Source organism: Pristiophorus japonicus, chromosome 9 (genome assembly GCF_044704955.1).
Source record: "Pristiophorus japonicus isolate sPriJap1 chromosome 9, sPriJap1.hap1, whole genome shotgun sequence".
Taxonomy (NCBI): Eukaryota; Metazoa; Chordata; class Chondrichthyes; family Pristiophoridae; genus Pristiophorus; species Pristiophorus japonicus.
The window spans coordinates 222,108,678-222,133,588 of NC_091985.1; the positions used below are offsets into that span (position 1 = coordinate 222,108,678).

Below are 24,911 nucleotides of genomic sequence, written 5' to 3' on the forward strand. Positions count from 1 at the left end.
TGGTCCCCGTCACAAACTGCATTCCCTAACCATTGACTCCATCCCTCTCCCTCGCATCAATCTGAGAGTGAAAAGACTGTTCGCAACCTAGGTGTCATATTTAACCCGGAAATAAGTTGAGCCACATATCCGCGGCATAACTAAAACTGCCTTTTTCCACCTCCGTAACATTGCCCACTTCAGCCCCTGTCTCAGCTCTTCTGCTACTGAAACCCTCATCCATGCCTTTGTTACCTCTATACTTGACTACTCCAGCTCACTCCTGGCCTCTCACATTCTACACTACATAAACTTTGAGATTATCCAAAATTCAGCAGCCCGTGTCTTAACTCGCACCAAGTCACGATCACCCACCACCGCTGCGCTCGCTGACCTACATTGGCTCCCGGTTAAACAACGCCTCGCTTTCAAAATTCTCATCCTTGTTTACAAATCACTCTTTTTCAGCCTCACAACCTGACGAGATGTCCGCGCTCCTCAAATTCTGCCCTCGTGAACATCCCTGATTATAATCGCTCCACCAGCGGTGGCCGTGCCCTCAGCTGCCTGGGCCCCAAGCTCAGGAACTCCCTCCCGAAATCTCTCCGCCTCTTTAAGACGCTCCTTAAAACCTGCCTCTTTAAACAAGCTTTTGGTCACCTGCCTTAATTGTTCCTTTTGTGTCTGGGTGTTAAATGTATGTGTTGTGTCTGTAACGCTGCTGTGAAACCCTTGGGACGTGTTGCTCCGTTAAAGGCGCTATATAAATACAAGTTGTGATTCCAGCAATTGACACTTTGTCAGCCTGCCGAGGGACAAAGCCTGTCCGACTCACCAATCAGCGTCCTGCAGCACCGTGACGTCATTACCCCCCCCCCCCAGTAGATTCTGCCCCAAGATGGCGGTCGTTGCCCCCGGGAGAAGGTCCGCTCGGGGCAAACGCCGGAGCCGTAGTTCTTGTTCGGGGCTTGAGGCCTACCCCGGGTGTTTAGAAAGCCTCACGCCGCCGCTTCCTCCTCCCCTCCGCTCCGGCACCTTCTCTCCGCTTCCGGCCGTTGGGCGATGCGCGCACTCGAGAAACACGTGACCCGGGCTCACGGCCTGATTGACAAGATCTCCCGACCAATGGGGAGCGAGATCGCGGCTGAGGGTGATGCGCGCTGGAACGTGTTGACGTCATGAAAAGTGCAGCTATCATGACGTCAATGCAACTGGCTTCTCCTGCGTGAGACAGGCTGGGGGGGTCAAGGTTGATGGCTTTCTCTGCTGACCCTTGACCTCCCTTGCTCCCCAGCGCAGACCAAGATAGGTTGCACACTGTGGGGGTTGTCAGCTGATCCCAGCATGGACTGCAGTTAACCTCAATGCCCTGGGCTCCTGCTACTGATCACTGTCCATTCACCCCAGCACCAAAGGCCAAGTCTGCAAAGGGCGTGGTTTTTGGACTGTGATGCCCCCAAGGTTGAATAGGCTGCCAACAATCACTGCATACCCTCACACATTGGCCTGTTGGACGGGCACTAAAAGGCAACCAGTGACTGTGGAACTCCTCACTATAGAGGAATAGGAGGATAGGTTGATAGGGTGGGAGGAGAGTCGTGTGAAGTTTAAACCCGACATGGGCCAGTTGGGCCGAATGATCTATTTCTGTGCTATACATTCTATGTAATACCATGAAAGGTCAAATCAAGGGAATCAGCAACAAAAACGCCTTTAATGTGTAAAACGTCCCAAGGAATTTCACGAGTATTATAAGACAAAAACTTGACACCAAGCCACATGAGCCTATATTAGGGCAAGTGACAAAGACATAGGTTGTAAGGACCATCTTAAAAGGAGGAATGAGAGGTGGAGATATTTAGGGAGTGAGTTTTAGAGCTTAGTGCCTAGGGAACAGAAGGGTGTGCGATTATCAGCAGGAATGCTCAAAAAGACTGAATTAAGAGAGCAGATATCAGAGGTTGTGGGGCTGGAGAAGATTACAGAGATAGGGAGGGGTGAGGACATGGAGGGATCTGAAAACACGGATAAGAATTTTTAAATCGAGGCATTGCTTAACCGGGAGGAACGTAGGTCTGCGAGCATAACAGTTTGAAAGATTAAACAGCAGTACAAAATTTATAAAATATTCATCTATTCCACAATCATGGTACCCCAGCGATCTGCAGGGTACCTGCACTACAGAACAGTGAGCTCGCTAGTGTCTCAGCAGGTTATTGGAGCTTTTCTAGTTCTTCCCACAGTCTGAATATTTAAAAGGTCTCTCGTCAGTGTGAGCTCGCTGGTATCTCAGCAGGGTGAATAACAGAGTGAATCGTTTTAAACACAGGGAACAGACAAAGGGCCTAACCACAGTGTGATAGGTTCCCGTGTCTGCTAAAGCTCTTCCCTCAGTCAGAACACCTACAGGATCTCTCATTAGTGATCCATCCACTGGTGTGCTCACCGGTTGGACGGATCACTGAAAATCTTCCCATTCATGCAGCAGGTGAATGGTCTTTCTCTGGTATGTCTCCAGCTGCCAGAAGCTTTTCAAGCCCTTCCCACAGTCGGAACATGGCAACGGCCACTCGCCAGTATGATCAAGCTGATGCGCCCGCTGGTTGGGTGCATGCACGAATCTTTCCTGCATAGGGGGCAGGTAAATGGCCTCTTCCCAGTGTGAACTCGCTGGTGCTTCAGCAGGTGGGACGTATGCACCAATCCCTTCTGTTGTGTATCTGAAAAGCATGCACTCCCATGTTCCGCCACCAGGGAGCACATCCTCTGAAGTCCCAAGGGATCCCAGCATCCCTTGGGAGCACTGTATATAAGCCGGCCCCTAAGGCCTGTTCCTCACTCTGGAGTGTCTTAATAAAGACTGAGGTCACTGTTACTATAACCTCCCTATGTGCAGCCTCATCTGTGTTAAGAACACAATACCTTCCTGCAAACTGAGCAGGAGAACGGCATCTCCCCGGTGTGATTGTGTCGATGAGTTTCCAGCTCAGACAGGTAATTGAATTCTTTCCCACAGTCCCCACATTTCCACGGTTTCTCCCCAGTGTGACTGCGTTTGTGTTTCGCTAGGCCAGAGGATAGGCTGAATCCTTGACCACATACACAACACGTGTACGGTTTCTCCCCGTTGTCAACGCTGCTTTTTGCTTCCATAGAAACATAGAAAATAGGTGCAGGAGCAGGCCATTCAGCCCTTCTAGCCTGCACCGCCATTCAATGAGTTCATGGCTGAACATGAAACTTCAGTACCCCCTTCCTGCTTTCACGCCATACCATTCCATGTTATGTTTGATGATATTCAGGTCCCGATGAATAGACTGACCGATCGTAATGTGATGTAAATTTCCCGTCTACAACTCCTCCCTTTCTACTAACCTGTAAAATGAATATAAAACAGGTAAAAGGGAGTGTGAGAGAACCCCCAGAAAAACAATCACCATGAAAGCTGCTGGATTGTCACAAAAATCCAAACTGCGCACTAACTTTCTTCAGCGATATGGGGATCAGGCGGGAAAGTCAAATCGAAGATCAGCCATGGTCTTATTGACTGGTGGAGCAGGCTCGAAGGGCCGTATGGCTGACTCCTGCTCCTAATTCCTATGTTCTTATGGAAGGGAATCTGCCACCCAACCTGTCCCGTGACTTTTACCACCTAGAAGGAAAAGGGAACACCATCATCTGCAAGATCCCCTCCAAGTCACACACCATCCTGACTTGGTCATATATCACCATTCTTTCATCATCACTGGGTCAAAATCCTGGAACTCCCTCCCTAACAGCACTGTGGGAGTACCTTCACCACACGGACTGCAGCGGTTCAAGTAAGCGGCTCACCACTACCTTCTCCAGTATAATTAAGGATGGACAGTACATGTTGGCCTTGCCAGCGACGGTCACAGCCCAGAACAAATAAAAAATCTGTATATGTAAAATGGATTAAAAGTTTGTACAGTAATGCTTGTTCCTAAAACAAACTTGCATTGTGCGGACACAGGGTGTGTTTAACAATCTAATCTCCCCAGAAGCCGCCTCCCCGGACAGCCCCACATGGGCAATTGTTGGTCCCACTGGGCCCAGAGCCCACCTCCCTGGACAGCCCCACATGGGCAATTGTTGGCCCCACTAGACCCAGAGCCCACCTCCCCGGACAGCCCCACATGGGCAATTGTTGGTCCCACTGGGCCCAGAGCCCACCTCCCTGGACAGCCCCACATGGGCAATTGTTGGTCCCACTGGGCCCAGAGCCCACCTCCCCGGACAGCCCCACATGGGCAATTGTTGGTCCCACTGGGCCCAGAAGTACTGGGGGGGAAACCCAGCAGCTTCTCCTCCATCCCCACTCCCGCTCCCGCTCAAACTGCTGCAACACCTAGAGCCCCACAGGAGGCCCGAGAGCGCCCACCCCGGGACAGAGCGGCCGTCCCCCGGGTCCGTCACCGGGAGAAGGCCCCGCTCGGGGAAAGGCCGGAGCCGCAAGTTGTAGTTCGGGACCTGAGGCCCACAGTGGGTGTGTTGTCTCTCGGGCGGGGCCTGGGCCCGCACTCGATGTGTGTGAAGCCCGCGGCCCCCCGGGGTTTATTAACCCGCTCCCTCCCTCCGTCCATCTCTCAGCCGCTGCCTTAGACATAGCCGCCCCATCACGCATGCTCAGCTCACACTGCCCGGCTGATTGACGGAAGCTCCGGGCCAATAAGAAGAGCGGGGGCGGGGCTAGAGGACCGAGCAAGCGGTTGGTCCTCCAACCAATCGGAGTGTGCGAGGGGCGGTGCTTGCGGCCGCGGCCCCCACCCAGTGAGCGGGGCTGAGCCGGATCTCCCGCATTGAGCATGCGCGGGCGGCGGCGGCGACAGTTGGTGGAGCCCGGATGATGTGGGACACGAGACGGTGGGTTGTCGGCGCGGGGCAGGAATTGGAGCCGCGAGTGGGGCAGGTGAGCTTCATAAACACCTGGTGCAGGGCCCAGGGCCCAATAACAGCCCAGAGGCTGAGCCCGGGTTTGTCCCGCCCGTGGGGACAGGGCCTCAGGCTCCCAGGGACACGGACACTAAATGCATTCTGGAAGGAAGAAAAATGGGAGGCATTCTCAACCAAATGGTCCAATTTAAAGGTGAACACAAATCTGTGAGGGGGCAGGATCAGCTGATCAATCTGTTAAAGCATTAATAGCAGTATAGAGCACAACAACAAGCTAATGATGCTCAACCTTTATCAGTCACTAGTTAGACCTCATATTGAGCATTTGCTCAATTCTGGGCACCACACTTTGAAAAGGACATCAATAATAACTTTCAAAACGATGAATGCTTCAAAGGGAAAATGTTCTAGTGCTTTGGGGTACGTGCAAGGAGCGGCTCTTTCAGTGAGTCGGACAGGCTTGGACCGATTGGTCTCCTTCGGTGCTGTATGATTCCCTGAAATGGTGACAGTCTGGGAGCATCTGTCTAAGATGGTGAAATGGCAAGGTGTTAGGGAGAGCCCATCACCAAAACAGGGAGATATTACAGATATATAGGGAGGGTCAGAGTGAATAAAAAGGTGACGAGAGCACAGACACCCAGACAGAGTCAGCGCCTTCGGGGAGGAGAGGGAGGGGAACCAATCTGTCAGATAATGCAATAATGAAGAAGAAAGCTGCAGACTGCAGGAAGATATCAATGGACTGGTCAGGTGGACAGAACAATGGCAAATGTAATTCAATCCACAGAAGTGTGAGGTAATGCATTTGGGGAGGGCTAACAAGGCGAGGGAATACACAATAAATGGTAGGACAATGAGAAGTGTAGAGGAACAAAGGGACCTTGGAAGGCATATCCACAGATCCCTGAAGGTAGCAGGAAAGGTAGATAAGCAGGCATACAGAATACTTGCCTTTATTAGAATACAAGAACAGGGAGGTTATGCTTGAACTGTATATAAAACACTAGTTAGGTCACAGCTAGAGTATTGTGTGCAGTTCTGATCACCACATTATAGGAAAGATGTGATTGCACTAGAGAGAGTACAGAGGAGATTTAGGAGGATGTTACCTAGACTGGAGAATTTTAGCTATGAGGAAAGATTGGATAGGCTGGTGTTTTTTTTTTGAACAGAGGAGGCTGAGGGGAGACCTAATTGAGGTGTATAAAATTAATAAACCTATTACTCTTAGCAGAGGGTCAACAACCAGGGGGCATAGATTTAAAGTGGTAGGAGGTTTAGAGGGGAAATCTCTTCACCCAGAGGATGGTGGAGGTATGGAACCCACTGCCTGAAAGGGTGGTCGAGGCAGAAACCCTTGTAGCATTTAAAACAAACTTGGATATGCACTTGAAGTGCCGTGACCTACAAGGCCACGGACTAAGAGCTGAAAAGTGGGATTTGGCTGGATAGCTCTTTGTCGGCCGGCACGGACATGATGGGCTGAATGGCCTCCTTCAATGCTGTAAACTTCTGTGATTCTATGATGCTGTACTTACAGTGATGATGTTTGTAAATTATGAGAAATATAGAAGATTAAGGGGTGATCTAATTGAGGTGTTTAAGATGATTAAAGGAGTTGATGGGGTGGATGGAGAGAAACTATTTCCTCTGGTGAGGGAGTCCACAACAAGGGGACACAACCTTCAAATCAGAGCTCGGCCGTTCAGGGCAAATGTCAGGAAGCACTTCCTCACACAAATGCTGATTGGCTGTTCTCTTGTCTGGAGAGTCTAGAACTAGCGGTCATAGTCTCATGATAACAGATGGCCATTTAGGACTGAGATGTGACGAAATGTCTTTACTCAAAGGGTTGTGAATCTTTGCATTTCTCTGCCCCAAAGAGCTGTGGATGCTCAGTCGTTGAGTATATTCAGGGCTGAGATCAATAGATGTTTGGACAATAAAGAAATCAAGGGTTACGGGGATATTGCGGGAAAGTGGAGTTGCGGTAGAAGATCAGCCTTGATCTTATTGAATGGCAGAGCAGGCTTGAGGGACTGTTTAACCCACTCCTGCTCCTATTTCTTATGCTCTTAAAGCGTCGTGGAAATCTGGAACTCTTTTCCCCATAAAACGGAGGCTGGGGGCCAATTAAAAATTCCAAAACTGAGATTGATACCTGCTTCTTTAGGCAAGGGTGTTAAGGCGATGGAACCAAGGAAGGTAGATGGAGTTAAAATACTGATATAATTGAATGGCGGAACAGGCTCAAGGGGCTGAATGGCCTGTTCCTGTTCCAATGTTCTGACTAATAGCCTGTCGACACTCACTGTCAAGGACATTGGACACATGGGCTACCACATATTGGAGAGAAACTGGTGAGTGTAGTACTGAACCCAACCAGAGTCGGCACCTTCAGGGGAAGAGAGGGAGGGGAACCAGTGAGTGTGGAACTGAACCCAGCCAGAGTCAGCACCTACAGGGGAGGAGAGGGAGGGGAACCAGTGAGTGTGGAACTGAACCCAGCCAGAGTCAGCACCTTCAGGGGAGGAGAGGAGAGAAGGATAAAAAAGTAGGAATTTGTGCAATGTGCCTTGCTCTCTCCCTGGATCCTAAAACTACTGGCTCGCTCTTCCCCATCTGAAGTCTACAGGCTCTAAAGCCGAAGCTTGGTGACCCGCAGTCCTGACTCCTTGATTTACCTCCCCTTCTCTCCTCCTGTTTCCCCCTTGGTTGTGTTCCACACTCTGGGCCTTGGCCTTTCCCCGGGGATTCTCAGTATGAACAGGGGGATGTGTGATGAGACAGGATGTCCCAGCTCTCCACCTTTAAAGGGACACTGAGAGGACCCGCTGGGCTGAATGGCCCTGCTTTATGACATCACTGCAGTGCCTAGCAACCAACCTCCTTGAGCCCTGCTCATTATGGGCTGGGTTTAGCATTTGATGGGACAGTGTAGAGGGAGCTTTACTCTGTATCTAACCTGTGTTGCACTTGCCCTGGGAGTATTTGATGGGACAGTGTCAAGGGAGCTTCACTCTGTATCTAACCCGTGCTGTACCTGCCCTGGGAGTGTTTAAGAACATAAGAAATAGGAGCAGGAGTAGGCCATTTCGAGCCTGCTCTGCCATTCAGTAAGATCATGGCTGATCTGATCATGGACTTAGCTCCACTTCCCTGCCTGCTCCCCCTAACCCTTTACTCCATTATCGCTCAAAAATTTGTCGATCTCCGCCTTAAATATATTCAGGTGAATTTATAATGGGGAACAAAGAAATGGCAGACCAATTGAACAAATACTTTGGTTCTGTCTTCACGAAGGAAGACACAGATAACTTTCCGGAAATACTAAGGGACCGAGTGTCTAGAGAGAAGGAGGAACTGAAGGATATTCTTATTAGGCAGGAAATTGTGTCAGGGAAATTGATGGGATTGAAGGTCAATAAATCCCCAGGGCCCGATAGTCTGCATCCCAGAGTACTTAAGGAAGTGGCCCTAGAAATAGTGGATGCATTGGTGATCATTTTCCAACAGTCTATCGACTCTGGATCAGTTCCTATGGACTGGAGGGTAGCTAATGTAACGCCACTTTAAAAAAAGGGAGGGAGAGAGAAAGTGGGTAATTATAGACCGGTTTTCCTGACATCAGTAGTGGGGATAATGTTGGAATTAATTATTAAGGATGAAATAGCAGCACATTTGGAAAGCAGTGACAGGATCGGTCCAAGTCAACATGGATTTATGAAGGGGAAATCATGCTTGACAAATCTTCTGTAATTTTTTGAGGATGTAACTAATGCGAAGACAGAATATTATCTGAATGGCGGCAGATTAGGAAAAGGGGAGATGCAACGAGACCTGGGTGTCATGGTTCATCAGTCATTGAAAGTTGGCATACAGGTACAGCAGGCAGTGAAGAAGGCAAATGGTATGTTGGCCTTCATAGCTAGGGGATTTGAGTATAGGAGCAGGGAGGTCTTACTGCAGTTGTACAGGGCCTTGGTGAGGCCTCTCCTGGAATATTGTGTTCCGTTTTGGTCTCCTAATCTGAGGAAGGACGTTCTTGCTATTGAGGGAGTGCAGCGAAGGTTCACCGGACTGATTCCCAAGATGACAGGTCTGACATATGAGGAGAGACTGGATCAACTGGGCCTTTATACACTGGAGTTTAGAAGGATGAGAGATTCTCATAGAAACATATAAGATTCTGACAAAACAGGACAGGTTAGATGCGGGTAGAATGTTCCCGATGTTGAGGAAGTCCAGAACCAGGGGACACAGTCTTAGGATAAGGGGTAGGCTATTTAGGACTGAGATGAGGAGAAACTTCTTCACCCAGAGAGTTGCGAACCTGTGGAATTCCCTGCCGCAGAGAGTTGTTGATGCCATTTCATTCGATATATTCAAAGAGGGAGTTAGATATGGCCCTTACGACTAAGGGGATCAAGGAGAGAAAGCAGGAAAGGGGTACTCAGGGAATGATCAGCCATGATCTCATTGAATGGTAGTGCAGGCTCGAAGGGCTGAATGGCATACTCCACCTATTTTCTATGTTTCTATGACCCAGCCTCCACAGCTCTCTGGGGCAGAGAATTCCAAAGATGTACAACCCTCAGGGAAGAAATTTCTCCTCATCTCAGTTTTAAAATAAGGGGCCACCCATTTAAAACTATGTCCCCTCGTTTTATTTTCCTCTAAAAGTGGAAATAACCTCTCTGCATCCACCTTGTCGAGCCCCCTCATTATCTTATAAGTTTCAATAAGATCACCTCTCATTCTTCTGAACTCCAATGTGTATCGGCCCAGCCTACTCAACCTATCCTCATGAGTCAACTCACTCATCTCCGGAATCAACCTGTGAACCTTCTCTGAACAGCCTCCAATGCAAGTATTTCTTTCCTTAGATACAGCGACCAAAACATATGAAGGTTAAAATCACCCTTGATTATTGCTGTTCCTTTTTTACAAGTCTCCATCCAATCATGTAGCTACTATTAGGGGACTTAGAAACATAGAAACATAGAAAATAGGTGCAGGAGCAGGCCATTCAGCCCTTCTAGCCTGCACCGCCATTCAATGAGTTCATGGCTGAACATGAAACTTCAGTACCCCCTTCCTGCTTTCTCGCCATAACCCTTGATCCCCCGAGTAGTAAGGACTTCATCTAACTCCCTTTTGAATATATTTAGTGAATTGGCCTCAACTACTTTCTGTGGTAGAGAATTCCACAGGTTCACCACTCTCTGGGTGAAGAAGTTTCTCCTCATCTCGGTCCTAAATGGCTTACCCCTTATCCTCAGACTGTGACCCCTGGTTCTGGACTTCCCCAACATTGGGAACATTCTTTCTGCATCTAACCTGTCTAAACCCGTCAGAATTTTAAACGTTTCTATGAGGTCCCCTCTCATTCTTCTGAACTCCAATGAATACAAGCCCAGTTGATCCAATCTTTCTTGATAGGTCAGTCCCGCCATCCCGGGAATCAGTCTGGTGAACCTTCGCTGCACTCCCTCAATAGCAAGAATGTCCTTCCTCAAGTTAGGAGACCAAAACTGTACACAATACTCCAGGTGTGGCCTCACCAAGGCCCTGTACAACTGTAGCAACACCTCCCTGCCCCTGTATTCAAATCCCCTCGCTATGAAGGCCAACATGCCATTTGCTTTCTTAACCGCCTGCTGTACCTGCATGCTAACCTTCAATGACTGATGTACCATGACACCCAGGTCTCGTTGCACCTTCCCTTTTCCTAATCTGTCACCATTCAGATAATAGTCTGTCTCTCTGTTTTTACCACCAAAGTGGATAACCTCACATTTATCCACATTATACTTCATCTGCCATGCATTTGCCCACTCACCTAACCTATCCAAGTCACTCTGCAGCCTAATAGCATCCTCCTCGCAGCTCACACTGCCACCCAACTTAGTATCATCCGCAAATTTGGAGATACTGCATTTAATCCCCTCGTCTAAATCATTAATGTACAATGTAAACAGCTGGGGCCCCAGCACAGAACCTTGCGGCACTTCACTAGTCACTGCCTGCCATTCTGAAAAGTACCCGTTTACTCCTACTCTTTGCTTCCTGTCTGACAACCAGTTCTCAATCCACGTCAGCACACTACCCCCAATCCCATGTGCTTTAACTTTGCACATTAATCTCTTGTGTGGGACCTTGTCGAAAGCCTTCTGAAAGTCCAAATATACCACATCAACTGGTTCTCCTTTGTCCACTTTACTGGAAACATCCTCAAAAAAATTCCAGAAGATTTGTCAAGCATGATTTCCCTTTCACAAATCCATGCTGACTTGGACCTATCATGTCACCATTTTCCAGATGCACTGCTATGACATCCTTAATAATTGATTCCATCATTTTACCCACTACTGAGGTCAGGCTGACCGGTCTATAATTCCCTGTTTTCTCTCTCCCTCCTTTTTTTAAAAAGTGGGGTTACATTGGCTACCCTCCACTCCATAGGAACTGATCCAGAGTCAATGGAATGTTGGAAAATGACTGTCAATGCATCCGCTATTTCCAAGGCCACCTCCTTAAATACTCTAGGATGCAGTCCATCAGGCCCTGGGGATTTATCGGCCTTCAATCCCATCAATTTCCCCAACACAATTTCCCGACTAATAAAGATTTCCCTCAGTTCCCCCTCCTTACTAGACCCTCTGACCCCTTTTATATCCGGAAGGTTGTTTGTATCCTCCTTAGTGAATACCGAACCAAAGTACTTGTTCAATTGGTCTGCCATTTCTTTGTTCCCCGTTATGACTTCCCCTGATTCTGACTGCAGGGGACCTACGTTTGTCTTCACCAACCTTTTTCTCTTTACATACCTATAGAAACTTTTGCAATCCGCCTTAATGTTCCCTGCAAGCTTCTTCTCGTACTCCATTTTCCCTGCCCTAATCAAACCCTTTGTCCTCCTCTGCTGAGTTCTAAATTTCTCCCAGTCCCCAGGTTCGCTGCTATTTCTGGCCAATTTGTATGCCACTTCCTTGGCTTTAATACTATCCCTGATTTCCCTAGATAGCCACGGTTGAGCCACCTTCCCTTTTCTATTTTTACGCCAGACTTAGACTATGCCCACCAGCGACTTTTTCCCTTTATTATTCTTTATCACCACCCAAACTGATTCAAGCTCTTGATCCTCTGAGCCAATATCGTTTCTCACTAACGCACTGATCCCATCCTTTATTAACAATGCTACCCCACCTCCTTTTCCTTTCTGTCTGTCTTTCCGAATTGTCAAATACCCCTGAATATTTTGTTCCCAGTCCTGGTCACCTTGCAACCATGTCTCTGTAATGGCTATCAGATCATACCCATTTGCACTCCCTCAATAGAAAGAATGTCCTTCCTCAGATTAGGAGACCAAAACTGTTCACAATATTCAAGGTGTGGCCTCACCAAGGCCCTGTACAACTGCAGTAAGACCTCCCTCCTCCGATACTCAAATCCTCTCGCTATGAAGGCCAACATGCCATTTGCCGCCTTCACCGCCTGCTGTACCTGCATGCCAACCTTCAATGACTGATGTACCATGACACCCAGGTCTCCTTGCACCTCTCCTTTACCTAATCTGTCACTAATCAGATAATAATCTGCCTTCCTGTTTTTGCCACGAAAGTGAATAACCTCACATTTATCTACATTATACTGCATCTGCCATGCATTTGCCCACTCACCTAAGCTGTCCAGGTCACCCTGCAGCCTCTTAGCATCCTCCTCACAGCTCACACTGCCACCCAGCTTAGTGTCATCTGCAAACTTGGAGATATTAAATTCAATCCCTTTGTCTAAATCATTAATGTAGGCGAGGGGCACCAGTAAATGGGGGATAGAGGAGGGGCACCAGTAAATGGGGGATAGGGGAGGGGCACCAGTAAATGGGGGATAGGGGAGGGGCACCAGTAAATGGGAGGATAGGGAGGGGCACCAGTAAATGGGGGATAGGGGAACCAGCCCACACTGCGATATGTGTGCGCACTAGCTTTGTGCAGCAGAGCTGGTCTCCAGTCATATTGGTTACTTGCCACTGGATAAAGGCCTAGCTCTGTCAAGCCCGTGTGGTGGCTGGTGTGCTCCGGTCACCACACGTTAATAAAATCCACGCACAGGCATCTTCCACCCTTCAATTGTAGTTCAAGATCTGGAATATCGGGTCCTTCAGTGAAATATCTGTGAACTCTTGTGGAAGCAAGTCATCCTCGTTCGAGGGACCGCCGATGAAGATGATTTGTATCTATTTGTGCCGTTAACTCATCTATTTTGTTACAAATACTACGTACAGTTGGACAAAGAGCTTTTAAATTTGTTTTTTTACCCTTTTTTTCCTGATCATTTCCTCTGTCCTTCAAACTCACTTTCTGCATGTTTGATGGGACAGTGTAGAGGGAGCTTTACTCTATATCTAACCTTTAGGTTTTTGGTGTTACGGACAGAGGGGTAATGTCCCCTTGGAGTTTTGTATTCCTTACTGTCCCCTGTAAATCGGTTTAGCTATTTTTTAGAAATTATGCTCATTGATCTTTCTTCTTCTTAGTCTTATCACTTCCTTTATTTGGGTTATCTCTTGTTCCTTATGTTCTGGTGTTCTATGTTATAATCGTTGTGCCTCTGTCATTCTGGACCCTGGGGCCACGTTGTATGTTATAATCGCTGAACCTCTATGTCAGGATTAACAAAAATAACACATGGTTGATGGCTGAGTTTGCAACCATTAAAGTATGCAAATTCACCAATAAGTAATTGTGATACTGGGGTGGTGTTCATGGAAAGCACCAGATGGAAGGACTATTTGAGTTCTCATCACTGCATTCTGTGTGGCTGGAATCTAGGGCTACTGACTCCACAAGTTCCTTAGTCAGACACTCATTGTCCTCTTTCACAATTTCACGGGAGGCTTCTACAACTGTGCTCATGCTCCCTTCTGAGGAACTCTGACAAGAATTCAGGCAATCTTTGAGACAATTGTGGGTGATGTCTGAAGATTAACAGAAATTGGATAATGGGGCTATGTTGTTCCTTTGGAATTGTGTGTGTGGGGTGGGTGGGGGGAGATATTCCTGGATTTTCTAGGGGGCGGTGTTTCGTGTCTTGTTTCTAAGTTAAGATTTTTTATTTTATTATTCCTAGCTGTGCATATGTGTGTCGTTCTGGACACTGATGCAATTTAGTATCTTTAGGTTTTAGGTCTGTGTTGGGTTTGGTCTTGGACTCTGACGGCTTAGGTTTTGTGGTGTTTGGGTCTTGACTAATCTTTGTGGGGTTATGTTTTAGATTAGGGTTGGTTGGCTGTCTGGCTCTGGGTTAGGGTTTAGGGCTACGATTTGGTTAATATGTTCCCGGGTAGGGATCTGTTTTGAAGTTCAGTTCAGGATTGGGTTTTAGGGCTTGGTTTTCATTCATGGGTTGTTTGGGTTGTGGTTAGGTTTTTAGGGGTGGGGGCTGGTTACTGAGTTTTGGGGTAGGGTCGGGGCTCCGTTTGGGGTTGGAGTAGGGTTGGGTTCGGGGTTAAAGTTTGGGTTAGGATTAGGATTTTATTTGGGCTCGTCGATTGTTTGGATCATGGTTAGGTTTTTAGGGGTGGGGGCTGGTTGATAAGTTTTCGGATAGGGTTGGGGCTCTATTTTGGGTTTGGAGTGGGGTTGGGGTAGGGATAGGGCTGGGTTTTGGGGTTAAAGTTTGGGTTAGAGTTAGATTTGGGCTTGTCGGTTTTTTGGGTTATGGTTAGGTTTTTGGGGTGGGGGCTGGTTGTTCGGTTTTAGGTTAGGATTTAGGGCTCGGGTTGGGATAAGGGATAGGTTTTGGCTTAGGGTCGGGGTTAGGGCTCGGGCGGGATCCGGTGGGGACAAGTGTCCTGGGGTCCTTCGTAGGGTAAGTTTTAGTGGTAGGGTCATATACTTGGGGATATGGTTGTCTAGTGTTTGTGATGCGGTTACCTGCCCAGGGTTCCCAATATTGTCCCTGAAAGAGTTCCGTCCTGTTTGTGAGAATGTGTAAAGAAGGGTTACGAAGGTGGTAGATGGATAGAGAATGTGGCAAAAGGATGGAGATAGGGAATCATGGGAAAATAGCTGAAGAAATGTCAAGATGCAGACAACTGCAGAAGCGACAGAAAAAAAAGGGGTTACCAAGAGTTGAAGTTGAGGTTAGACACGGGTCATGAGAAAGCCGCAAGGCAGCACAAAGAAAGAAAGCAATCCTAGATAGGAGGGAAAATGTAATAGTTTTTACTGATAAGGAGAAAGGGAAACTAATTGGGTTCTTTACTGATCAGGGAAGACAGTGTAGCAAAGCTATAACTAACCTGACCTGACACCAGCCCTAATTGGGAGACTTTGGCGGGGCGGGGGGGGGGGGGAAGGCAGAAAGGGATTGGATAGACCAAGCGCTAATCAAATGTGTTCTGTTTTGAAAATGTATAACTGTTGTTGTGTCGTGCTGAAAAGGGGCTTGTCCAGTGGAAGGTAAACAGGCTCTGATTGAGAGTGTTCCTTTGTCTTGACAAGTCCCGGCCGGAGAATCTTCAATCAACGTCTTTTACAGAAAAGGCAAGCAGGTGTTCGTGTCAGTGTATTCGCTGAAACAGATTGAGGGAAAAAGAATCCGTATCAACATTTGTGGGAGAAAAAGTAGTCGGGGTTGTGTGGGTGGAGTCCTCTTTAGATTGGGGGGGGGCGGATTATACTCCTTGTTATATGTGAGAGGTCGGTCTGTTGTTTGGAGTTTCTGGGGCTGATTATACCGGTGGGGTTGGTTGTTAGTTACCCATTGTGATATTTAGGTGTATTTATGGTCTTGGGTATTACTGATGTGGAACTTCTATGGAAGGGTCTTATTAATAATTACATTTCTGAAAAATTGAATTGAGCCTACCGATTAAATTCATAAAGATTGAATTTATTTATTCCCTCGTAGGGGGATGTTGGCCTCGGAAGGGTTCTTTGTGGGGGGGGGGGGGGGGAGCGGTTTGTCATTTAAAAATCGTTATTAGGTGGATTGTTGGTTCCCTGCTATGTATTCAAGTGATTTCTGTGAAATTAGGGAACTTATTAATTGTATGGAAGTAAATTGTGTTTTTTGGATTTATGAATAATATGATGGTGCAAGTCAGGGATATTGATTGGCGAGTTATTGTTGTTTAACCAGCCTGTGGGATCAGTGTGCTGTGCACGGGGGCTTGCTGCTGCTGTTAGTCAGACCGCTGATCCCTCACCCCGCGGAGCTGCCTGTCCGAGTCTGTGTCTCCCATTTTATTCATTAAACAGTTTGTAAATGTGTGGATTGTGTTTGGGTTGTACGGGGGTGGTGAGGGGGTTTGTTACTGTGTTTTGGGCGGTGGGGGGGGTTTGTTACTGTGCTTTGGGCAGTGGGGGGGGGGGGGTGTTACTGTGCTTTGGGCAGTGGGGGGGGGTTGTTACTGTGTTTTGGACAGTGGGGGGGGTGTGTTGCTGTGTTTTGGGCAGTGGGGGGGGGTGTTACTGTGTTTTGGGCAGTGGTGGGGGAGGGTGTTACTGTGTTTTGGGCAGTGGGGGGGAGGGTGTTACTGTGTTTTGGGCAGTGGGGGGGGTGTTACTGTGTTTTGGGCAATGGGGGGTGGGTGTTACTGTGTTTTGGGCAGTGGGGGGGGGGGGTTACTGTGTTTTGGGCAGTGGGGGGGGGGGTTACCATGTTTTGGGCAGTGGAGGGGGTGTTGCCGTGTTGGGGCAGTGGGGGGTGGGGTTAATTGTGGTGGTTTGGGGATGGAGTCTCGGGTCATTCGGTGGTTTGTGTATTTGGGCCTAGTGCCGATGATCAGCCTCGGGCTGGATTTCTGTGTGGCCCGGGAGGGAGGCCTGTTGTTCCCGGGGAAGGGATCAGTCTCCGGGTTTTTTAGGGGTTTGATTTTAAGTCGCTGTTACGTTCTTTGTGGAGATTGAGTTTTGTACTTTGGTGGACTGCTTTTTATTTTGGGATTTTTAATTTAATTATTTAATTATAAAAAAATTACATTGTTTTAACTATTTTTAGGTGAGGGTTCTTTTTATGAATGATTGGGCCGTAGGGTGGGGAAGGGGATTATCAATGATTGGGCTGTAGGATGGGGAAGGGGATTATCAATGACTGGGCTGCAGGGTGGGGAAGGGGATTATCAATGACTGGGCTGTACGGTGGGGAAGGGGATTATCAATGACTGGGCTGCAGGGTGGGGAAGGGGATTATCAATGACTGGGCTGTACGGTGGGGAAGGGGATTATCAATGACTGGGCTGTAGGGTGAGGAAGGGGATTATCAATGACTGGGCTGTCATAGAAACATAGAAAATATGTGCAGGAGTAGGCCATTCGGCCCTTCTAGCCTGCAGCGCCATTCAGTGAGTTCATGGCTGAACATTCAACTTCAGTACCCCATTCCTGCTTTCTCGCCATACCCCTTGATCCCCCTAGTAGTAAGGACCTCATCTAACTCCTTTTTGAATATATTTAGTGAATTGGCCTCAACTACTTTCTGTGGTAGAGAATTCCACAGGTTCACCACTCTCTGGGTGAAGAAGTTCCTCCGCATCTCGGTCCTAAATGGCTTACCCCTTATCCTTAGACTGTGACCTCTGGTTCTGGACTTCCCCAACATTGGGAACATTCTTCCTGCATCTAACCTGTCTAACCCCGTCAGAATTTTAAATGTTTCTATGAGGTCCCCTCTCATTCTTCTGAACTCCAGTGAATACAAGCCCAGTTGATCCAGTCTTTCTTGATAGGTCAGTCCCGCCATCCCGGGAATCAGTCTGGTGAACCTTCGCTGCACTCCCTCAATAGCAAGAATGTCCTTCCTCAGGTTAGGAGACCAAAACTGTACACAATACACCAGGTGTGGCCTCACCAATGCCCTGTACAACTGTAGCAACACCTCCCTGCCCCTGTACTCAAATCCCCTCGCTATGAAGGCCAACATGCCATTTGCTTTCTTAACCGCGTGCTGCACCTGCATGCTAACCTTCAATGACTGATGTACCACGACACCCAGGTCTCTTTGCACCTCCCCTTTTCCTAATCTGTCACCATTCAGATAATAGTCTGTCTCTCTGTTTTTACCACCAAAGTGGATAACCTCACATTTATCCACATTATACTTCATCTGCCATGCATTTGCCCACTCACCTAACCTATCCAAGTCGCTCTGCAGCCTCACAGCATCCTCCTCGCAGCTCACACTGCCACCCAACTTAGTGTCATCCGCAAATTTGGAGATACTACATTTAATCCCCTCATCTAAATCATTAATGTACAGTGTAAACAGCTGGGGCCCCAGCACAGAACCTTGCGGTACCCCACTAGTCACTGCCTGCCATTCTGAAAAGTACCCATTTACTCCTACTCTTTGCTTCCTGTCTGACAACCAGTTCTCAATCCATGTCAGCACACTACCCCCAATCCCGTGTGCTCTAACTTTGCACATCAATCTCTTGTGTGGGACCTTGTCGAACGCCTTCTGAAAGTCCAAATATACCACATCAACTGGTTCTCCCTTGCCCACTCTACTGGAAACATCCTCAAAAAATTCCAGAAGATTTGTCAAGCATGATTTCCCTTTCATAAATCCATGCTGACTTGGACCTATCATGTCACCTCTTTCCAAATGCACTGCTATGACATCCTTAATAATTGATTCCATCATTTTACCCACTACAGATGTCAGGCTGACCGGTCTATAATTCCCTGTTTTCTCTCTCCCTCCTTTTTTAAAAAGTGGGGTTACATTGGCTACCCTCCACTCGATAGGAACTGATCCAGAGTCAATGGAATGTTGGAAAATGACTGTCAATGCATCCACTATTTCCAAGGCCACCTCCTTAAGTACTCTGGGATGCAGCCCATCAGGCCCTGGGGATTTATCGGCCTTCAATCCCATCAATTTCCCCAACACAATTTCCCGGCTAATAAAGATTTCCCTCAGTTCCTCCTCCTTACTAGACCCCCCGACCCCTTTTATAACCGGAAGGTTGTTTGTGTCCTCCTTCGTGAATACCGAACCAAAGTACTTGTTCAATTGGTCCGCCATTTCTTTGTTCCCCGTTATGACTTCCCCTGATTCTGACTGCAGGGGACCTACGTTTGTCTTTACTAACCTTTTTCTCTTTACATATCTATAGAAAGTTTTGCAATCCGTCTTAATGTTCCCTGCAAGCTTCTTCTCATACTCCATTTTCCCTGCCCTAATCAAACCCTTTGTCCTCCTCTGCTGAGTTCTAAATTTCTCACAGTCCCCAGGTTCGCTGCTATTTCTGGCCAATTTGTATGCCACTTCCTTGGCTTTAATACTATCCCTGATTTCCCTTGATAGCCACGGTTGAGCCACCTTCCCTTTTTTATTTTTATGCCAGACAGGAATGTACAATTGTTGTAGTTCATCCATGCGGTCTCTAAATGTCTGCCATTGCCCATCCACAGTCAACCCCTTAAGTATCATTCGCCAATCCATCCCAGCCAATTCACGCCTCATACCTTCAAAGTTACCCTTCTTTAAGTTCTGGACCATGGTCTCTGAATTAACTGTTTCATTCTCCATCCTAATGCAGAATTCCACCATATTATGGTCACTCTTCCCCAAGGAGCCTCGCACAACGAGATTGCTAATTAATCCTCTCTCATTACATAACACCCAGTCTAAGATGGCCTCCCCCCTAGTTGGTTCCTCGACATATTGGTCTAAAAAACCTCGGGTGAGGAAGGGGATTATGGCTGTAGGGTGGGGAAGGAGATTATCAATGACTGGGCTGTACGGTGGGGAAGGGGATTATCAATGACGGGACTGTCATGTGGGGAAGGGGGATTATGGCCCTTAAATTGTGAATGGTTTTGGTTTGTTGACCAAGGGTCCGTGCCGTGTTGACTGACCGCGTGGGAGGTTGGAGGGGAATTTAGGACGCACTTTTTTTCTTGTATTTCAATTTATTTTCGTATGTGTACTCTACAGTTCAACGGCAATAATTATCGGTTGGAGGTGTGTGAGGGGGGGACAAGGGGGGACAGAGAAATCATGGCTCCTTAAATGTACGCCACTGTTCATCAACCGTCTTACACTTTAATCTATTTTCCCAGTCCACTTTAGCCAACTCTGCCCTCATACCTTTGTAGTCTCCTTTATTTAAGCTTCGTAAGCTGGTTTGAGATCAAACTTTCTCGCCCTCCATCTGAATTTGAAATTCAACTATGCTATGGTCACTCATTTCAAGGGGATCCTTTACTAGGAGATTGTTTATTAATCCTGTCTTATTACACAGGACTAGATTTAAGATAGCCAGCCCCCTGGTTGGTTCCGTTACATATTGCTCAAGGAACCCGTTCCTTGCGCACTCTATGAACTTTTCCTCAAGGCTACCCTGACCAATTTGATTTGTCCAATCAATACGGAGGTTAAAATCACCCATGATTATTACTGTTCCCTTTTTACAAGACCCCTCTATTTCTTGGTTTATACTCCGACCAACAGAGTTGCTACTGTTAGGGGGCCTATAGACTACGCCCACCAGTGACTTTTTCCCCTTATTATTCCTTATCTCTACCCAAACTGATTCAACATCCTGATCATTTGAGCCAATGTTGTCTCTCACTATTGCAGTGATTCCATCCTTTATCAACACAGCTATTTTGTTTCCCTGGAGTTCCTATTATGAGTTTCAGAAACTTCGGTGCCAAGTGGACCAGGTGTTTAAAGATTTCCCTCTTTCCATGTTGCTGTTAGTTAAAGGTACAGAGATTGATTTCCCCCTCATTATGCATCTTTAGTAGTTAAACAAAAATCCTTCCTGTTCGTAGTGAGTCACATTCTGCACTGGGGAAGACGGCTGGTGGCTTCAGCCTTTAAAATACTCCTCCTTTTGTTCAAATCCCTCCAAGGCCTTGTCCCTCCCTATCTCTGTAACCTCCTCCAGCCCACCAACCATCTTAATTATGGGAAACAATTTTCAGTGTCAGAAGGGTCGGTAACCAGAGTGGAGTTGAGGTAGAAGATCAGCCATGATCTTACTAAATGGTGGAGCAGGCTCGAGGGGCCAATGGGCCTACTCCTGCTCCAATTTCTTGTGTTCTTAAAGGGTTGTGGGAATGCAGAACTCGATGTTTCCCATATAACTGAGACTGGGGGCTAATTGAACAGGCTCAAGGGGCTGAATGGCCTATTCCTCTTTCTATGTTCCTACTTAGTGATGACTTTTGTAAACAGCTTTTACAGGGGTTTAGAAGAGGAGGATACGCTGAGGGGATTAAACCTGGGCCCCTCCTGTTAATGTGACTCAGTCACACTGGTCAGTGCCTGTACCCACTGAGCCATTGGGAGGAGGGGAGGGTCCAGTGACCCTGCTGGAAAATGCACATGTGAGGCCTCAAGTGAGGACAGTGGAATAGCTTGTCGACACTCACTATCGAGGTTCACACATGGAGATTGGGCACATGGGTCACATATTGGAGAGAAACTGATGAGTGTAGAACTGAACCAGCTGGGTTTCTATGACATTCTGGCCACTTTCAAGGTCACTTTGTTGTCATGCCGGCCCCACAAATCAGATTCATTAAGTTCAAATTACTAACCTGCCTCTTTGTGGGTTCTCTCTCACACTCCCTTTTTCCTATTTTAAATTAATTTTACAGTGTATTAGAAGGAGAGGATTTGAAGACGGCAAACTCAAATCACAGACCGCATCAAGATCTGACCGGGTCACTCGATTCATCGGCCTCTCAATATGGAAGCAAAAAGCACCGTTGACAATGGGGAGAAAGTGTACACGTGTTCTGTGTGTGGAAGAGGCTTTAGCCGAATCTCTGGCCTATTGAGACACAAGCGCAGTCACACCGGGGAGAGGTCATCCACCTGCTCCGAGTGTGGGAAGGGATTCACTTCGTCATCCAACCTGCTGAATCACCAGCGAGTTCACACTGACGAGAGACCTTTTAAATGCCCGGATTGTGGGATGAGCTATAAACATTCCGGGGAGCTGACGTACCATCAACGTGTTCACAGTGGGGAGAGACCGTTCAGGTGCTCTCACTGCGGAACTGGGTTCAGTCAATCATCTAAACTCACTGTACACCAGCGCACTCACACTGGGGAGAGGCCGTTCACCTGCTCAGTGTGTGGGAGAGGATTCACTCAGTCATGCAGCCTGCTGAGACACCAGCGAGTTCACACCGGGGAGAGACCGTTCACCTGCTCTGAGTGTGGGAAGGGATTCATTGATTCATGCAACCTACTGAGACACCAACGAGTTCACACTGGGGAGAGGCCATTTTTCTGCTACGTGTGTGGGAAGGGATTCACTCAGTCATCCGACCTTCTGAGACACCAGCGAGTTCATACCGGGGAGAGGCCATTCACCTGCTCTGACTGTGGGATGGGATTCACTCAGTCATTCCACCTGCTGACACACCAACGAGTTCACACCGATGTGAGACCTTTTAAATGCTCTGACTATGAGAAGCGATTTAAAACCAAAAAGCATCTACTGATATACCAGCGAGTTCACACCGGGGAGAGGCCGTTTATCTGCTCCAAGTGTGGGAAGGGATTCACTCAGTTATCCAACCTGCTGACACATCAGCAAGTTCACACTGACGAGAGACCTTTTAAATGCCCAGACTGCAGTAAGTGCTATAAAAGTTCAGCGGAACTGAGCTGCCATCAACGTGTTCACACTGGGGAGAGACCATTCAGATGCTCCGTGTGTGGGAAGGGATTCTCTCGTTCATGCGACCTTCTGAGTCACCAGCGAGTTCATACTGGGGAGAGGCTGTTCACCTGCTCCGTGTGTGGTAAGGGTTTCACTCGTTCATCCAACCTGCTGACACACCAGCGAGTCCACATGTGACTGCAGGGGTGGGATTCTACTGGTAATCACATCCCGACTGAACCATGTTCATTCTGACAGATGGGGTTTGTTTCTGCTGATGCTAACTCCTATAACTGGGCAAGACTTTAATATTCTGGATGAATGGGAAATAAATCAGCTTTGCTTTTAACACATTGCTATGGATTTTTGTTTTTCCCACCTGGGTGTTTAGCATCACCTGGTGAACTCAGAGAGGACAATCTGGGGGGAGGACCGTACGGTGGGAACAGAACTTCAGCCTGGACACAGTCCTTCAGGGCCACACTGAGAGGGCCAAACGGCACTTCGGTCTTTCTTGTCTCGCTTCACTGCCAACAAAGTCGCCGTGCGGGTTAATCTTGAGGTGTGTAAGAAATGTGTCCCAGCCATGCACTTCCATGGTTTGGCCGTGCTAAATGGTATATACTTCAATGCAAGGATGATGATACAAAAGTTGATCATGTGGTTGATAATGAAGAAGAAAGTTACAGACTGCACGAAGATGTCAATGGACTGGTCAGGTGGGCAGAACAGTGGCAAATGGAATTCAATCCACAGAAGTGTGAGGTAATGCATTTGGGGAGGGCTAACAAGGCAAGGGAATACACAATAAATCATAGGACAATGAGCAGTGTAGAAGAATAAGAGGACCTTGGAAGGCATGTCCACAGATCCCTGAAGGTAGCAGGGCAGGTAGGTAAGGTGGTTAAGAAGGTATACAGAATACTTGCCGAGGCATAGAATACAAGAGCAGGGAGGTTATACTTGAACTGTATAAAACACTAGTTAGGTGACAGCGAGAGTACTGTGTGCAGTTCTGGTCACATTACAGGAAAGATGTGATTGCATTAGAGAGGGTACAGAGGAGATTTAGGAGGATGTTACCAGGACCGGAGAATTTTAGCTATGAGGAAAGATTGGATAGGCTGGGGTTTTTTTTGGAGTAGAGGAGGCTGAGGGGAGACCTAATTGAGGTGTATAAAATTATGAGGGGCCTAGATAGAGTGGATAGGAAGGACCTATTACCCTTGGCAGAGAGTCAACAACCAGGGGGAGTAGTTTTAAAGTGGTCGGAGGTTTAGAGGGGAAATCTCTTCACCCAGAGGGTGGTGGGGGTATGGAACCCACTGCCTGAAAGGGTGGTAGAGGCAGAAACCCTCGTATCATTTAAAACCAACTTGGATGTGCAATTGAAGTGCCGTGACCTACAAGGCCACGGACCAAGAGCTGAAAAGTGGGATTAGGCTGGATAGCTCTTTGTCGGCCGGCATGGACACGATGGGCTGAATGGCCTCCTTCAATGCTGTAAACTTCTGTGATTCTATAATCCTGTACTTACAGTGATGAAGTTTGTAAATTATGAGAAATATATAAGATTAAGGGGTGATGTAATTGAGGTGTTTAAGATGATTAAAGGAATTGATTGGGTGGATGGAGAGAAACTATTTCCTCTGGTGAGGGAGTCCACAACAAGGGGACACAACCTTAAAATCAGAGCTCGGCCGTTCAGGGCTAATGTCAGGAAGCACTTCCTCACACAAATGCTGATTGGCTGTTTCTCTTGTCTGGAGAGTCTAGAACTAGGGATCATAGTCTCAGGATAACATACGGCCATTTAGGACTGAGATGTAGAGAAATGTCTTCACTCAAAGGGTTGTGAATCTTTGGAATTCTCTGCCCCAAAGAGCTGTGGATGCTCAGTCATTGAGTGTATTCAGGGCCGAGATCGCTAGATGTTTGGACACTAAAGGAATCCAGGGATACGGGGATAGTGCGGGAAAGTGGAGTTGAGGTAGAAGATCAGCCATGATTTTACTGAATGGCGGAGCAGGCTCGAGGGGCTGTTTAGCCTACTCCTGCTCCTATTACTTATGCTCTTAAAGCATAGTGGAAATCCGGAACTCTGTTCCCCATAAAACGGAGGTTGGGGGCCGATTGAAAATTCCAAAACTGAGATTGATAAATTCTTCTAGGGCAGGGGTATTAAGGCAATGGAACCAAGGCAGGTAGACAGAGTTAAAATACTGATCAGCTGAATGGCCTATTCCTGTTCCTATGTTCCTACTTACAGTGGTGCTTTTTGTAAACAGTTTTTACAGGGGATTAGAAGGTGAGGATATGCACACAGGATTAAACCTGGGTCCTTCTTGTTCCTATGAATCAGTCACACTGGGCG

The 24,911-nt window shown here is 47.5% G+C and overlaps 1 protein-coding gene and 1 pseudogene across 3 annotated transcripts in view; one reads left to right on the forward strand and one right to left on the reverse strand.

Annotated features, from left to right (window-relative positions):
• LOC139274158 (zinc finger protein 850-like) overlaps positions 1-1,033 on the reverse strand; it is a 79,618-nt pseudogene extending 78,585 nt beyond the window's left edge.
• Positions 1,034-4,766: 3,733 nt separating this feature from the next.
• The window catches only part of LOC139273755 (zinc finger protein 530-like), an 84,977-nt gene continuing 64,832 nt past the window's right edge, over positions 4,767-24,911 (forward strand). Inside the window, exons 1-2 of one of the 3 annotated variants that reach the window (XM_070890811.1) lie at positions 4,767-4,909; positions 21,522-22,679. In XM_070890811.1, coding sequence (XP_070746912.1) covers positions 21,614-22,679 — 1,066 coding nt within the window. In that variant the 5' untranslated portion in view covers positions 4,767-4,909; positions 21,522-21,613. Of the gene's footprint in view, positions 4,910-21,521; positions 22,887-24,911 lie in introns of those variants that run through there. The other 2 variants (XM_070890809.1, XM_070890810.1) reach the window with 2 other exon arrangements.